Source organism: Haliotis cracherodii, unplaced genomic scaffold, assembly GCF_022045235.1.
Source record: "Haliotis cracherodii isolate W230 unplaced genomic scaffold, xgHalCrac1.p SCAF_14, whole genome shotgun sequence".
Taxonomy (NCBI): Eukaryota; Metazoa; Mollusca; class Gastropoda; order Lepetellida; family Haliotidae; genus Haliotis; species Haliotis cracherodii.
In genome coordinates this window covers 24,039,087-24,057,926 of record NW_027266269.1, presented here as the reverse complement: position 1 = coordinate 24,057,926, position 18,840 = coordinate 24,039,087, and the positions used below count along the sequence as shown (strand labels likewise).

General features: G+C 45.9%; 1 protein-coding gene across 2 annotated transcripts in view; it reads left to right on the top strand.

Moving 5' to 3' along the window:
- Positions 1-16,776, top strand: part of LOC139461115 (calpain-5-like) — a 35,195-nt gene extending 18,419 nt beyond the window's left edge. The window contains exons 7-14 of one of the 2 annotated variants that reach the window (XM_071242652.1): positions 1-78; positions 733-913; positions 7,317-7,439; positions 8,917-9,113; positions 10,747-10,767; positions 12,894-13,018; positions 13,501-13,637; positions 16,238-16,776. In XM_071242652.1, the coding sequence (XP_071098753.1) occupies positions 1-78; positions 733-913; positions 7,317-7,439; positions 8,917-9,113; positions 10,747-10,767; positions 12,894-13,018; positions 13,501-13,637; positions 16,238-16,420 (1,045 nt within the window). In that variant the 3' untranslated portion in view covers positions 16,421-16,776. The remainder of the gene's footprint in view (positions 79-732; positions 914-7,316; positions 7,440-8,916; positions 9,114-10,746; positions 10,768-12,893; positions 13,019-13,500; positions 13,638-16,237) is intronic. The other variant, XM_071242653.1, reaches the window with a different exon arrangement.
- Positions 16,777-18,840: the final 2,064 nt, after the last annotated feature.

The window sequence follows — 18,840 nt, the reverse complement described above, 5'->3', positions numbered from 1 at the left end:
CTCTCCCGAATGGAGGCGGGTCCCGAAGTCCGAATGGGAGAAGATGGGAGTCAAGTTCCGCCAGGAGGGAGAGTTCTGGTGAGTCATGTGATGCCGAACCATTGGGAGTGGTGTCACGTGATAGACAAATAAGGTTATTCATGGAATGGTCTAATCGAGTAGGATTAGGGTGTATGTACGCGATAAAGAAGGACAAGATGGTAGTCACGTGACGGGAATAACAGCGTCATGATCCGGAAAGTGGGGACGGATGTCACGTGACACACTGACGGGGAATCACGTGATAGACAAAAAGGTTATGTATGGAATGGGGTATTAGAGTAGGATTAGGGTGGTATTTAGAAGGGTGGAATCGGAGTCACGTGCATACGGAAGAGCGGGGAGGGGAGTGACGTGCTTCTGACATACTTCCTGACCTACAGACGACCAGGGGGCACGGGTGGCCCAGTCGTCTAAGGCGCCGCGATTCGCTGTGCAGAGTTGCGTCCCTAGGGCACGCCAGAAACCTATGATTGTGGTTTCGAATTCCGGTTCGCCCCAATTATATTTCTAGGTTTGTCAGCACCATACCCGTGCTCGTGGGTTTCACCGAAGTGGTAAACGTCTGAGACCTGCATCACTTCGGGCTTTCCTCCCACATTAAGCTGACACGCCGCGGTATGACTGGAATAATGCTAAAAGCGGCCTTAAACCCAACTCACTCACTCACTCTCTACCATCCCTCTGTTGCAGGATGTCCTTCAGTGACTTCATCCAGAACTTCTCCAGCATCCAGATTTGCCACTTCGTCAACACCTCGTTCTTCTCCCTCAAGAAGACGTGGAACGAGTCCGCCATGCACAGCAAGTGGTCGCACTCCGGCAGGAACGGCGGCAGCAACTACTTCTCGCCGACTTTCCTCAGCAACCCCCAGGTACCACGACGTCCTTTAAGGCGTTGATCATTGCAGCTTCAGATGAATCCCAACCCACCGAGGCCTGATATCGCCCCAACACATGACTGCCCCAACTAGCGCCTGAATCTCAACCCTGGTATCTCCCCAACACATGATTGCCCCAACTAGCGCCTGAATCTCAACCCTGATATCTCCCCAACACATGATTGCCCCAACTAGCGCCTGAATCTCAACCCTGATATCTCCCCAACACATGATTGCCCCAACTAGCGCCTTAATCTCAACCCTGGTATCTCCCCAACACATGATTGCCCCAACTAGCACCTGAATCTCAACCCTGATATCTCCCCAACATATGATTGCCCCAACTAGCGCCTGAGTCTCAACCCTGGTATCTCCCAACACATGATTGCCCCAACTAGCGCCTGAATCTCAACCCTGATATCTCCCCAACACATGATTGCCCCAACTAGCGCCTGAATCTCAACCCTGGTATCTCCCCAACATATGATTGCCCCAACTAGCGCCTGAATCTCAACCCTGATATCTCCCCAACACATGATTGCCCCAACTAGCGCCTGAATCTCAACCCTGGTATCTCCCCAACACATGATTGCCCCAACTAGCACCTGAATCTCAACCCTGATATCTCCCCAACACATGAATGCCCCAACTAGCACCTGAATCTCAACCCTGGTATCTCCCCAACATATGATTGCCCCAACTAGCGCCTGAATCTCAACCCTGATATCTCCCCAACACATGATTGCCCCAACTAGCGCCTGAATCTCAACCCTGGTATCTCCCCACCACATGACTGCCCCAACTAGCGCCTGAATCTCAACCCTGGTATCTCCCCAACATATGATTGCCCCAACTAGCGCCTGAATCTCAACCCTGATATCTCCCCAACACATGATTGCCCCAACTAGCGCCTGAATCTCAACCCTGGTATCTCCCCAACACATGATTGCCCCAACTAGCGCCTGAATCTCAACCCTGGTATCTCCCCAACATATGATTGCCCCAACTAGCGCCTGAATCTCAACCCTGATATCTCCCCAACACATGATTGCCCCAACTAGCGCCTGAATCTCAACCCTGGTATCTCCCCAACATATGATTGCCCCAACTAGCGCCTGAATCTCAACCCTGATATCTCCCCAACACATGATTGCCCCAACTAGCGCCTGAATCTCAACCCTGGTATCTCCCAACACATGATTGCCCCAACTAGCACCTGAATCTCAACCCTGGTATCTCCCCAACACATGATTGCCACAACTACCGCCTGAATCTCAACCCTGACATCTCCCCAACACATGATTGCCACAACTAGCGCCTGAATCTCAACCCTGGTATCTCCCCAACACATGATTGCCCCAACTAGCGCCTGAATCTCAACCCTGGTATCTCCCCAACACATGATTGCCCCAACTACCGCCTGAATCTCAACCCTGGTATCTCCCCAACACATGATTGCCCCAACTAGCACCTGAATCTCAACCCTGGTATCTCCCCAACACATGATTGCCCCAACTAGCGCCTGAATCTCAACCCTGGTATCCCCCCAACACATGATTGCCCCTACTAGCACCTGAATCTCAACCCTGGTATCTCCCCAACACATGATTGCCACAACTACCGCCTGAATCTCAACCCTGGTATCTCCCCAACACATGATTGCCCCAACTAGCGCCTGAATCTCAACCCTGGTATCTCCCCAACACATGATTGCCCCAACTAGCGCCTGAATCTCAACCCTGGTATCTCCCCAACACATGATTGCCCCAACTAGCACCTGAATCTCAACCCTGGTATCTCCCCAACACATGATTGCCCCAACTAGCGCCTGAATCTCAACCCTGGTATCTCCCCAACACATGATTGCCCCAACTAGCGCCTGAATCTCAACCCTGGTATCTCCCCAACACATGATTGCCCCAACTAGTGCCTGAATCTCAACCCTGATATCTACCCAACACATGATTGCCCCAACTAGTGCCTGAATCTCAACCCTGGTATCTCCCCAACACATGATTGCCCCAACTAGCACCTGAATCTCAACCCTGATATCTCCCAACACATGATTGCCCCAACTACCGCCTGAATCTCAACCCTGGTATCTCCCCAACACATGATTGCCCCAACTACCGCCTGAATCTCAACCCTGATACCTCCCCAACACATGATTGCCCCAACTAGCGCCTGAATCTCAACCCTGGTATCTCCCCAACACATGATTGCCCCAACTATCACCTGAATCTCAACCCTGGTATCTCCCCAACACATGATTGCCCCAACTAGCACCTGAATCTCAACCCTGGTATCTCCCCAACACATGATTGCCCCAACTAGCACCTGAATCTCAACCCTGGTTTCTCCCCAACACATGATTGCCCCAACTAGCGCCTGAATCTCAACCCTGGTATCTCCCCAACACATGATTGCCCCAACTAGTGCCTGAATCTCAACCCTGGTATCTCCCAACACATGACTGCCCCAACTAGCACCTGAATCTCAACCCTGGTATCTCCCCAACACATGATTGCCCCAACTGGCACCTGAATCTCAACCCTGATATCTCCCCAACACATGATTGCCCCAACTAGCACCTGAATCTCAACCCTGGTATCTCCCCAACACATGATTGCCCCAACTAGTGCCTGAATCTCAACCCTGATACCTCCCCAACACATGATTGCCCCAACTAGCGCCTGAATCTCAACCCTGGTATCTCCCCAACACATGATTGCCCCAACTAGCACCTGAATCTCAACCCTGGTATCTCCCCAACACATGATTGCCCCAACTAGCACCTGAATCTCAACCCTGGTATCTCCCCAACACATGATTGCCCCAACTAGCACCTGAATCTCAACCCTGGTATCTCCCCAACACATGATTGCCCCAACTAGCACCTGAATCTCAACCCTGGTATCTCCCAACACATGATTGCCCCAACTAGCACCTGAATCTCAACCCTGGTATCCCCCCAACACATGATTGCCCCAACTAGCGCCTGAATCTCAACCCTGGTATCTCCCCAACACATGATTGCCCCAACTAGCACCTGAATCTCAACCCTGGTATCTCCCAACACATGATTGCCCCAACTAGCACCTGAATCTCAACCCTGGTATCTCCCCAACACATGATTTCCCCAACTAGCGCCTGAATCTCAACCCTGGTATCTCCCAACACATGATTGCCCCAACTAGCACCTGAATCTCAACCCTGGTATCTCCCAACACATGATTGCCCCAACTAGCACCTGAATCTCAACCCTGGTATCTCCCAACACATGATTGCCACAACTAGCACCTGAATCTCAACCCTGGTATCTCCCAACACATGATTGCCCCAACTAGCGCCTGAATCTCAACCCCTGGTATCTCCCAACACATGATTGCCCCAACTAGCGCCTGAATCTCAACCCTGGTATCTCCCCAACACATGATTGCCCCAACTAGCACCTGAATCTCAACCCTGGTATCTCCCAACACATGATTGCCCCAACTAGCACCTGAATCTCAACCCTGGTATCTCCCAACACATGATTGCCCCAACTAGCACCTGAATCTCAACCCTGGTATCCCCCCAACACATGATTGCCCCAACTAGCGCCTGAATCTCAACCCTGGTATCTCCCCAACACATGATTGCCCCAACTAGCACCTGAATCTCAACCCTGGTATCTCCCCAACACATGATTGCCCCAACTAGCGCCTGAATCTCAACCCTGATATCTCCCCAACACATGATTGCCCCAACTAGCGCCTGAATCTCAACCCTGATATCTCCCCAACACATGATTGCCCCAACTAGCGCCTTAATCTCAACCCTGATATCTCCCCAACACATGATTGCCCCAACTAGCACCTGAATCTCAACCCTGATATCTCCCCAACACATGATTGCCCCAACTAGCGCCTTAATCTCAACCCTGATACCTCCCCAACACATGATTGCCCCAACTAGCACCTGAATCTCAACCCTGGTATCTCCCCAACACATGATTGCCCCAACTAGCGCCTGAATCTCAACCCTGGTATCTCCCCAACACATGACTGCCCCAACTAGCGCCTTAATCTCAACCCTGGTATCTCCCCAACACATGACTGCCCCAACTAGCACCTGAATCTCAACCCTGGTATCTCCCCAACACATGATTGCCCCAACTAGCACCTGAATCTTAACCCTGGTATCTCCCCAACACATGATTGCCCCAACTAGCGCCTGAATCTCAACCCTGATATCTACCCAACACATGATTGCCCCAACTAGCACCTGAATCTCAACCCTGATATCTCCCCAACACATGATTGCCCCAACTAGCGCCTGAATCTCAGCCCTGGTATCTCCCCAACACATGATTGCCCCAACTAGCGCCTGAATCTCAGCCCTGGTATCTCCCCAACACATGATTGCCCCAACTAGCGCCTGAATCTCAACCCTGGTATCTCCCCAACACATGATTGCCCCAACTAGCGCCTGAATCTCAACCCTGGTATCTCCCCAACACATGATTGCCCCAACTAGCACCTGAATCTCAACCCTGGTATCTCCCCAACACATGATTGCCCCAACTAGCACCTGAATCTCAGCCCCCGTATCTCCCCAACATATGATTGCCCCAACTAGCGCCTGAATCTCAACCCTGGTATCTCCCCAACACATGATTGCCCCAACTAGCGCCTGAATCTCAACCCTGGTATCTCCCCAACACATGATTGCCCCAACTAGCACCTGAATCTCAACCCTGGTATCTCCCCAACACATGATTGCCCCAACTAGCGCCTGAATCTCAACCCTGGTATCTCCCCAACACATGATTGCCCCAACTAGCACCTGAATCTCAACCCTGGTATCTCCCCAACACATGATTGCCCCAACTAGCGCCTGAATCTCAACCCTGGTATCTCCCCAACACATGATTGCCCCAACTAGCACCTGAATCTCAACCCTGGTATCTCCCCAACACATGATTGCCCCAACTAGCGCCTTAATCTCAACCCTGGTATCTCCCCAACACATGATTGCCCCAACTAGCACCTGAATCTCAGCCCTGATATCTCCCCTACACATGATTGCCCCAACTACCGCCTGAATCTCAACCCTGGTATCTCCCCAACACATGATTGCCCCAACTAGCGCCTGAATCTCAACCCTGGTATCTCCCCAACACATGATTGCCCCAACTACCGCCTGAATCTCAACCCTGGTATCTCCCAACACATGATTGCCCCAACTAGCGCCTGAATCTCAACCCTGGTATCTCCCCAACACATGATTGCCCCAACTAGCGCCTGAATCTCAACCCTGGTATCTCCCCAACACATGACTGCCCCAACTAGCGCCTGAATCTCAACCCTGGTATCTCCCCAACACATGATTGCCCCAACTAGCACCTGAATCTCAACCCTGGTATCTCCCCAACACATGACTGCCCCAACTAGCACCTGAATCTCAACCCTGATATCTCCCCAACACATGATTGCCCCAACTAGTGCCTGAATCTCAACCCTGGTATCTCCCCAACACATGATTGCCCCAACTAGAGCCTGAATCTCAACCCTGGTATCTCCCCAACACATGACTGCCCCAACTAGCGCCTGAATCTCAACCCTGGTATCTACCCAACACATGATTGCCCCAACTAGCGCCTGAATCTCAACCCTGGTATCTCCCCAACACATGACTGCCCCAACTAGCGCCTGAATCTCAACCCTGGTATCTCCCCAACACATGATTGCCCCAACTAGCGCCTGAATCTCAACCCTGGTATCTCCCGAACACATGATTGCCCCAACTAGCACCTGAATCTCAACCCTGGTATCTCCCAAACACACGATTGCCCCAACTAGCGCCTGAATCTCAACCCTGGTATCTCCCCAACATATGACTGCCCCAACTAGCGCCTGAATCTCAACACAGGTATCTCCCCAACACATGACTGCCCCAACTAGCGCCTGAATCTCAACCCTGATATCTCCCCAACACATGATTGCCCCAACTAGCACCTGAATCTCAACCCTGGTATCTCCCCAACACATGATTGCCCCAACTAGCACCTGAATCTCAACCCTGATATCTCCCCAACACATGATTGCCCCAACTAGCGCCTTAATCTCAACCCTGATATCTCCCCAACACATGATTGCCCCAACTAGCACCTGAATCTCAACCCTGGTATCTCCCCAACACATGATTGCCCCAACTAGCGCCTTAATCTCAACCCGAAAGTCGAAGGGAAGAAATCTCTGTGAGATGGGGGCCTCAGACTGAGAGACAGAAGAAGGGCGGTAACTCTTCGCTATGGCAGCAATGAGCCCTTCCGACATGTGTCTGAAACGTAACTGCATTGTAATGACGATAGTTTGAAGCATGTCTCGCCTGATCTGATGATATTCTGTTTCAGTATTTGTTCGACATCACGGGAGCTTCTGATCGGATCATGATATCCCTAGAACAGCACGACGTCGGCGGGGGCAGGCAGTTCCTGGGGCAAGACCTCAACATGATTGGCTTCCACGTCATGAAGGTAACTGTCAGTCATTCTGTAATGTAGGTGGGGCTAGAGCCTTAACGTGATTGGCTCCCACATCATGAGGGTAACTGTCAGTCATTCTGTAATGTAGGTGGGGCTAGAGCCTTAACGTGATTGGCTCCCACATCATGAGGGTAGGTGTCAGTCACTCTGTAATATGGGCGGGGCTAGAGCCTTAACGTGATTGGCTCCCACATCATGAGGGTAACTGTCAGTCATTCTGTAATGTAGGTGGGGCTTGAGCCTTAACGTGATTGGCTCCCACATCATGAGGGTAACTGTCAGTCATTCTGTAATGTATGTGGGGGCTAGAGCCTTAACGTGATTGGCTCCCACATCATGAGGGTAATTGTCAGTCACTCTGTAATGTAGGTGGGGCTAGAGCCTTCTCGTGATTGGCTTCCACATCATGAGGGTAGGTGTCAGTCACTCTGTAATGTAGGTGGGGCTTGAGCCTTAACGTGATTGGCTCCCACATCATGAGGGTAGGTGTCAGTCACTCTGTAATGTAGGTGGGGCTTGAGCCTTAACGTGATTGGCTCCCACATCATGAGGGTAACTGTCAGTCATTCTGTAATGTAGGTGGGGCTAGAGCCTTAACGTGATTGGCTTCCACATCATGAAGGTAACTGTCAGTCATTCTGTAATGTAGACGGGGGCTTGAGCCTTAACGTGATTGGCTTCCACATCATGAGGGTAACTGTCAGTCATTCTGTAATGTAGGTGGGGCTAGAGCCTTAACGTGATTGGCTTCCACATCATGAGGGTAACTGTCAGTCATTCTGTAATGTAGGTGGGGCTTGAGCCTTAACGTGATTGGCTCCCACACCATGAGGGTAACTGTCAGTCAATCTGTAATGTAGGTGGGGCTAGAGCCTTAACGTGATTGGCTTCCACATCATGAGGGTAACTGTCAGTCATTCTGTAATGTAGACGGGGGCTTGAGTCTTAACGTGATTGGCTTCCACATCATGAGGGTAACTGTCAGTCATTCTGTAATGTAGGTGGGGCTAGAGCCTTCTCGTGATTGGCTTCCACATCATGAGTGTAGGTGTCAGTCACTCTGTAATGTAGGTGGGGCTAGAGCCTTAACGTGATTGGCTTCCACATCATGAGGGTAACTGTCAGTCATTCTGTAATGTAGACGGGGGCTTGAGCCTTAACGTGATTGGCTTCCACATCATGAGGGTAACTGTCAGTCACTCTGTAATGTAAGCGGGGCTAGAGCCTTCTCGTGATTGGCTTCCGCAACGTTAGGGTCACTGTCAGTTATTGTGTAATGTGGGCGGGGCTATTATCTTAACGTGGCTAATTTCAAATATGGGCGTTGCATTGATGCTAGTTAACATACTGCTTGAGGTGGGCGTGAACATGTTGTCAGATTGTACAGCATGTAGACGGTACAACATAATGCTTGAATTTAATCGAACCTTGACACAAGTCAAACCTCAGCCGTCAATCATTCTACCAGGTGGAGGAAAACCGAAAGTACCGTGTGCACGTGCCGGGAGACAAGATGTTTACGTCGGATTACGTGAAATCTCGCAGTGTATACGGGACAACAGTGCTGAAGCGAGGGCGATACGTCATAGTACCAACAACCAAAGAACAGGGCGCTACAGGGGACTTTCTGCTGAGACTGTACACGGGGTCGGCCGCCGGGGGAAGGTACGTTATAGTTACAACAAGGGGGAAGGTACGTTATAGTTACAACAAGGGGGGAGGTACGTTATAGTTACAACAAGGGGGGAGGTACGTTATAGTTACAACAAGGGGGGAGGTGTGTTATATATACACCAAGGGGGGAGGTACGTTATAGTTACAACAAGGGGGGAGGTACGTTATAGTTACAACAAGGGGGAAGGTACGTTTTAGTTACAACAAGGGGCAGGTACGTTATAGTTACAACAAGGGGGAGGTGTGTTATATATACAACAAGGGGGGAGGTACGTTATAGTTACAACAAGGGGGGAGGTACGTTATAGTTACAACAAGGGGGGAGGTACGTTATAGTTGCAACAAGGGGGGAGGTGTGTTATATATACACCAAGGGGGGAGGTACGTTATAGTTACAACAAGGGGGGAGGTACGTTATAGTTGCAACAAGGGGGGAGGTGTGTTATATATACAACAAGGGTGGAGGTACGTTATAGTTACAACAAGGGGGGAGGTGTGTTATATATACACCAAGGGGGGAGGTACGTTATAGTTACAACAAGGGCGGAGGTACGTTATAGTTGCAACAAGGGGGGAGGTACGTTATAGTTACAACAAGGGGGGAGGTACGTTATAGTTGCAACAAGGGCGGAGGTACGTTATAGTTGCAACAAGGGGGGAGGTGTGTTATATATACAACAAGGGGGGAGGTACGTTATAGTTACAACAAGGGGGGAGGTGTGTTATATATACACCAAGGGGGGGGGGGGGGGGGTACGTTATAGTTACAACAAGGGGGAGGTGTGTTATATATACAACAAGGGGATGGTATGTTATATACACAACAAGGGGGGAGGTACGTTATATATACAACAAGGGGTAGGTATGTTATATACACAGCAAGGGGGAAGGTGTGTTATATATACAACAGGGGTATGTTATATATGCAACAAGGGAAAGCATGTTATATATACAAGGAGAAGGTATGTTATATATACGCCAAGGGGGGAGGTACGTTATATATACAACAAGGGGGAAGGTATGTTATATACACAGCAAGGGGGAAGGTGTGTTATATATACAACAGGGGTATGTTATATATGCAACAAGGGAAAGCATGTTATATATACAAGGAGAAGGTATGTTATATATACGCCAAGGGGGGAGGTACGTTATATATACAACAAGGGGGAAGGTATGTTATATACACAGCAAGGGGGAAGGTGTGTTATATATACAACAGGGGTATGTTATATATGCAACAAGGGAAAGCATGTTATATATACAAGGAGAAGGTATGTTATATATACGTCAAGGGGGAAGGTGTGTTATATATACGTCAAGGGGGAAGGTATGTTATATATACAACAGGGGTATGTTATATATACAACAAGGGAAGGTATGTTATATATACAATGGAAAGGTATGTTATATGTACGTCAAGGGGGAAGGAATGTTTTATATACAATTGAGGAGAAAGGTGTTTAATATATTGAACAAGGTGGGAAGGTGTTTTGTAACCTAAGTGGGAAATGAGCGTACACGGGGTCCAGTATTTTTCTGAACTGAAATTCATTGTAACCAGTTAATATGCTAAATGTGTTCATGGACGAGTGCGTGATGTCTAACCCTTGTCTGCCCACAGCGGAGTCAGCGGTGCTAGCAGGTAGTACACCCATACCCCTAGCCGTGGGCCCGGCTTTACAAAGCGGACTTAGCTTAGCGACCTTTATCACTCCCAGGGATGGGGTAATTGAGAAGAGATATTGGTCACGCTAAGGTGGTTTTGTGAAGCCGGGGTCTCATGATACAAGGATGTTTATTTTCTGTACTCATTTTCCTTGTTTTTGTACCGAGCATGCACCCGCTTCCTGTCATGTCCACGACGTGACCTTGACCTTCTATGTCACCTTGACACGCCCTGGTTCAGTACCAGTTCCTGTTGTTCGGAATGAGAGATCGGATGTGGCGCTTAGTGAAAATTGCCGGTTGCAATAGCAAGGTTAAAACAGCAAGTCCTCACACAGAAAAAGGAGCTTGAAAAGAACAGACCCTTGTTGTGTGCAGAGACCATATATGGTCTCTGGTGTGTGCGACTTTTATTCGACTTACACAGATACTCAACAGTCCAATTTAGATCCCGGAACGATGTGTGCTATTCGACTTACAGAGACCCGTTTGAACTTAAATGACATTGAGAAATTTTGAAAAAAAATATAAATAAAATTTATACGGAGACCTTTATTATGTTTTTAAAATATTGAATCTCCGTACGAAATATGATTTTTTTTAGTCCCGCGTTCCACACCACCTTGTCCCAAATAAAGTAATGTACGGTTATAACGAACTCAAAGGGACTACTAATTTTAGTTCGTTATAACCGTAGTTCGTTATAAGCATATATACAGCATAACTACAGCAAATAGTCGGGACCAAAACGTAAGTTCGTTATATCCGTCAGTTCGTTATAAGCGTGTTCGTTATAACCGTAGTTTACTGTACCCTCTAAAGAGACCCTAGACTCCTCCGTGCCAGGAGGGGGTTGGCAGCCACATGTGATGGACCACAACGCCTACCTCCCCCTACATGTGGTGATGGATCGTGTTTCTTATTTTTTCTTTTTTTCACTTTCTTTGAATGTTATTTTATTTCGGTTGGTGAAGGTATATACTGGTATTATATGTCGTTTGCACCACATTTTTTTCGATGTTTCTATTTGTGGGTATTATGTTTTATTTCTACGAATGTTATATTATTTTGTTTGGTGTGACGGTACATGTGTGGTGTTTATATTAGGTAGCACTTGTTGTGGTTTCCATGGCAACTTGTGTCGTCCTGTCTCGGCGCTCAGTCATGTCGTGTATAACCTCTAGGTTTAGGTAACATCGACGTCGATTGCCCGCCGTATCATGGCTGGAATATTGCTAAAAGCGGCGTAACACGATACTCTCTTTCACAAACACACGCGCTCGAACAAACACACGCACACACGCACACACACACACACACACACACACACACACACACACACACACACACACGTGCATGCACGTCGCTATATACGTGCAATAATCTTGGACCCGACGTTAAACCCCATTTCACCTCAACACCTTAACCCAAACGCTTCCATCACACATTAAACCTTTCCAACTGACGTCCCTTTGTGCATCTTCCCGAGGCAAGAGAGTTAACTGACTTTAGAAGTCCAGTTTCCACCCTTGCCGAACTAGGCTGGAATTCCTGGGCTCGATCGTAGCGCAACCAGTGGCTATTACGAGTTATGTCCATTCTATGCCTCTCCCATATGGACCAATCAGATTCCACCTTTCGTATCACATGCATTTGCTTCAAACAAAATGGTGGCGCCCAGTGAAGACGATCTGATCAAGATCTATTTGGTGATAAAACGGTTCTTACTTCTCGAAGTACATCAACTCACGTGAGCACCTAGATTAAAAACATGAAAAGATTTGGAAAATATCTGTTGACAACGAGTTGGCGATGCACATGCTTTGTAAATCCTGCAAATCGACCGAACTCTACATGACAGTTAACGAACCGGATTTCGATTTCGGTGCGCGATTTTGATTGGACTATGCATAGACTCGTTAGTCCAGACAAAATCTAACTCCATAATCCCAGCCTATTTCGGCAAGGGTGGAAACTGTATCCATGTTGCAGGGCCCTGGATGTTTGCGTGTGACGGGCTAATGTGAGTGTCTGTATCCATGCTGCAGGGCCCTGGATGTTTGCGTGTGGGGACTAATGTGAGTGTCTATACCCATGTTACAGGGCCCTGGAGAAGGAGTGTCCGTCCAGCGGTTGTCCCTGTGTGGCCGGTTACAGCATGGTCACCACTATCACCGTGGAGTCGGCTGAAGAGTTGGTGCTTCCTGCGAAGGCTAAAGGCAAAGGATGTAAGTAGAACACTACTGACGCCCCACTACAGCCCTATATACTTGTCGTAAAAGGCGAATAACGGGATCGGGTGGTCAGACTCGCTGACTTCGTTGATGCATGTCATCGTATCCCAATTGTGTGGATCGATGCTCATGATATCAATCACTGCATTGTCTGGTCCAGTCTCGATTATTTACAGACCGCCGCCATATAGCTGGAATATTGCTGAGTGCGGCGTTAAACAACAACAGCAACAACAACAGCCTTCTCTGAAAACCAGCATATATCAAGGAGGTTGCCATTTGTCAGTGCTAGAAAACAAAGACGAAAAATAAGAGTTAACACATTTAATAGCTTCCAACTTACTGCACTGCGACATTCGGAAACTGCTTAGGATTCGGCATCCGACGTACCGAAAGGGGTTTGACACCCTCAGTATTCTCCGTACTTCTGATGTTTCGACTTGCTGCGTGTGTTCAATCTCTGCCTCATCCTCCAGCTCTGGACCCCATGGTGAGCATCAAGTGTGAGGGGGAGAAGGTCAAGTCTGTGTCGTGTGTGGGGACCAACGCCCCCACGTGGAGCATCAAGGCCACGTTCTACAGGAAGAAGCCGCACCTGCCCATCACAGTAGATGTGAGTAGGACGCGTTCAGGTCTAGCATTGTAACCTCAACACCTACGCCCGGGCTGGTTCCGTAAACACTGCCAGGATATTATACTGCGTATACTCTGCCAGGATATTATATTACGTATACTCTGCCAGGATGTTGTATTACGTATACTCTGCCAGGATATTATATAACGTATACTCTGCCAGGATATTATACTGCGTATACTCTGCCAGGATATTATACTACGTATACTCTGCCAGGATATTATATTACGTATACTCTGCCAGGATGTTGTATTACGTATACTCTGCCAGGATATTATATAACGTATACTCTGCCAGGATATTATACTGCGTATACTCTGCCAGGATATTATACTACGTATACTCTGCCAGGATATTATATTACGTATACTCTGCCAGGATGTTGTATTACGTATACTCTGCCAGGATATTATACTACGTATACTCTGCCAGGATATTATATTACGTTTACTCTGCCAGGATGTTGTATTACGTATACTCTGCCAGGATATTATATTACGTATACTCTGCCAGGATATTATATTACGTTTACTATGCCAGGATGTTGTATTACGTATACTCTGCCAGGATATTATATTACGTATACTATGCCAGGATGTTGTATTACGTATACTCTGCCAGGATATTATATTACGTATACTCTGCCAGGATATTATATTACGTATACTCTGCCAGGATGTTGTATTACGTATACTCTGCCAGGATATTATATTACGTATACTCTGCCAGGATGTTGTATTACGTATACTCTGCCAGGATATTATATTACGTATACTCTGCCAGGATATTATACTGCGTATACTCTGCCAGGATATTATGCTACGTATACTCTGCCAGGATATTATATTACGTATACTCTGCCAGGATATTATATTACGTTTACTCTGCCAGGATGTTGTATTACGTATACTCTGCCAGGATATTATATTACGTATACTATGCCAGGATGTTGTATTATGTATACTCTGCCAGGATATCATATTACGTATACTCTGCCAGGATATTATATTACGTTTACTCTGCCAGGATGTTGTATTACGTATACTCTGCCAGGATATTATATTACGTATACTCTGCCAGGATGTTGTATTACGTATACTCTGCCAGGATATTATATTACGTATACTCTGCCAGGATGTTGTATTACGTATACTCTGCCAGGATATTATACTACGTATACTCTACCAGGATGTTGTATTACGTATACTCTGCCAGGATATTATATTACGTATACTCTGCCAGGATATCATATTACGTATACTCTGCCAGGATATTACATTACGTATACTCTGCCACGATATTATATTACGTATACTCTGCCAGGATACTTTACTACACATACACTGCCGGGTAAACATACCATGTATACACATCCAGGATATTGTACTTTATTATACCTCAAAGTGAGATTGACCAATCAGAGAGCAGAACTACTAACCCCAATATGAGCCCGTATACCGTCAGTAAAGATCCAAGAAGGTTGCTACTGATCGCTATGAGACCGTATACCATCAGTAACAGCCATTTTGGATTTTCCAACACTTACCTCACATATTATACATGCACATTCTGGTACAGACATTCGTCATTCGACACTGTTATGTGTTTTAATAGCATTAATTTTGATGTGCAAGGACATTGATATTTTTTAGATCACGTTCGTGATTTTATACACACAGATTATAATTAAAATCGTCAACAAGGTTTGGCCTCTAAGATTTGAAGAGTTGTCTCCCTTTGACCCTCAACGTCAACGGATACCAGATAGTGTAAACTTTTCAGCATATTACATTCGTCAGCCGAGCCCAATATTCTTCTGCTAACCTAATATGACACCGCGTACGTCAACTAAAGACACCATAACTACTAATGTATACTCTGCCAGGATATCATACCATGTATACTCTGCCAGGACATTATAACACGTATACTCTGTGAAGCTATTATACCATGTATACTCTGCCAGGACATTATACTACGTATACTCTGTGAAGCTATTATACCGTGTATACTCTGCCAGGACATTATACTACGTATACTCTGTGAAGCTATTATACCATGTATACTCTGCCAGGACATTATACTACGTATACTCTGTGAAGCCATTATACCTATGTATACTCTGCCAGGACATTATACTACGTATACTCTGTAAAGCTATTATACCATGTATACTCTGCCAGGACATTATACTACGTATACTCTGTGAAGCTATTATACCATGTATACTCTACCAGGACATTATACTACGTATACCATGTATACTCTGCCAGGACATTATACTACGTATACTCTGTGAAGCTATTATACCATGTATACTCTGCCAGGACATTATACTACGTATACTCTGTGAAGCTATTATACCATGTATACTCTGCCAGGACATTATACTACGTATACTCTGTGAAGCTATTATACCATGTATACTCTGCAAGGACATTATACTACGTATACTCGGTGAAGCTATTATACCATGTATACTCTGCCAGGACATTAGACTACGTATACCATGTATACTCTGCAAGGACATTATACTACGTATACTCTGTGAAGCTACTATACCATGTATACTCTGCCAGGTGCTGAATCACAACATGCTGAAGAACGACCTGCTAGGGACGGCGACCATCCCCGACATCGGCACCGTGAGCGGCGAGGACAAGGAGTACGACCTCTTCGTCATGGTGAAGAAGGAGAACGAGCGTGTCCCGGGAAAAATCCGCGTCAATATCAAGTCCTCTTACGACCTGACCGAGTTGTAACCCCACGTGACATCACGTGACAAGAGGGGAGACAACTGCGTTAGCTGTATTCAATGAAACTCCGTCCAACCTCTTGACTGTGAGCTGGTAATTGTTTGACATGTCGTCAAGTAGGATCCCCATCAGGATGTGCTCCTGTGCTAACTGTGACAGAGAACTCTTTGTGTTCATTCATGAAGGAAAACGTCTGTATATATAGTTGAATGGCGCCGTCACAGTGTTACGGCTGAAGCTTTAAAGGGGCATTCCTGTATAGGTTTTCGAGTAAACATAAATTAACTCTGTCATCATCACATGAAACTGACCCTCCCCGTGTTGCTGTATGGGGTACCAATGATGTGACTTCATTTTGCTGTCTGTGATATCAAGATAGGGGGATGGGGGTGGGGGTATCGTTGTCAGGGATATCAGGCGGGCGGGTGTGCTCTATCGTTCCTGTATGGGGTACCAGGGTGTGTGGCCTCTCCCTGATGTCTGCGGACCTACTCTTGTCTGTTATCCCAGGGGCGTGGTCTCCAAGGGATGAGGCTTGTAATATTCTCCTTCGTCCATCGGGGCAGACTCCAGTCTCCGCCAAGTATTAACGCCCATCTCGGTCATACCTCCTTACATTGGCTTTGTATATAGTGCATGCCGTACATGCTGTTCTCAAAAGTGCATTGTGATATCAATATGTGAATAGTCACTCTATGCAGAGACCAGATAACTATATGGTCTCTGCTCTATGCTGTCAGAACTTTACTGTAAGTCAATGTTCATTGATGAGGCCAGTAATGGCAAAGTGATAACTGTGTCCAGTCACTTCGTGACCTGTACTGTGATGTATTGATGTATTGTGTCGTCTTGTATTGTGACGTCATTGTCTGTTTCACAATTTCTTGCATTGTGACGTCATGCCGTTTATCAACGTTATGACGTGTAACGTGACGTCATATTGTGACGTGACAGCATGCATTTAAGAAATAAACGACGAGTGGGAGTTGTTTATATAGAGGATTAACCACTGTGTTCGGTTGTTACCGAAAAATCTACACACGAGTGATTAATCTGTCACGATTAGAACGAGGCTTTGCCGAGTTCTAATTGTGACAGATTAATCACGAGTGTGTAGATTTTTCGGTAACAACCGAACACAGTGGTTAATCCTTTTTCTCCCATAACAATATGCCATAAAAAGTCGAGCTCGTAGTTGAAGATTTCCCGTGTTTAGTAACCACTCGGGATTCCCCCCAGCCTCGTTTTCGAATATGCTCAGTAAGACAACTGTAACAGGTAAAAAGGTTCTAGCGAAGACAACTCACACGAAGTTTCCGTGACAGGCAAGCCACTTGTTAGCATTCGTGTTATGTTTTTTTGTTAACTATTAAAAGCTGATGGGGGTAACGTTTTGAGAATTAGTAATGTGATTTGATATTTGTTAATGGTTTTGGATTTCTCGGCCCATAACTTTATTTGCATTCGTCTCGCCGTGACTATCATTTTCAATGCGCAACACTAAATAGGCCCACCTTTTTAGTGTATGTAAATACGTTATTCGTTTATTTGTTCGCTAGAAACAAATGTTATAAACCCAATTAAGAGGAAATTAAAGATTGTCTTATATATTGTGAACTATTGTTAACGAAAAACAAGTGCCCAAAGGAACTGTCAGCAGGATTGATCAGGCAAGATTTTATAATATTACCAACTCAGGCAACTGATCAGCTGATTACGTCTTCTCAAATCCTTCAATGGATTGTAAATTGTTTGGACGAATTTACCTCTTTAAAACTAGTTTTACAGTGAATAATTTAATGTGTAAAATGATGAATATTTCTTGTCATCTTTTTAACAATTTTTTTTGTTCCTGAACATTGTGAGCCCATGTGCTTTTATGATATAAAGAAAAACCCTTTTCAGTTGACAGTTTTTCTTTTGAACATAATATTTAACATCATGACACCAAATGTTACTAAATAAGTCATCTAATTTCCCCATATTTGTGAATGACAAGACACAATGTGAATTTGACAAGCACAATAATTTTTTGTGTGTGAAACATAAATACATAGGATAGTATGTAAACAATAAATTATCATTTCAGTAGTTCCACAAATATTTGCATTTTAATACCCTTGTAATTTTACATTGTAATTTTACTGCAACAGTTACCTCCAAACTTTATTCTTTTGTTATTTTATCAGATTAGAATTAAGACTTACTGATAAGGTAGTTTAGAATTAACATGTTCCTAACATTCTTTTTATCTTCATGAAAACAAGACTTAATAATAAATATGTATTTGAGTGACCTGTTCATATGTGATTTTTTTGGGGCAAAAAGTATTTAAATTAAAATTAGACATTCCTAATGCATTTCTAAAGAAGTGGGTTTTTTCAGTAATCATGGTAAATAATAAATCTTTGGTTTAAAGAATATAC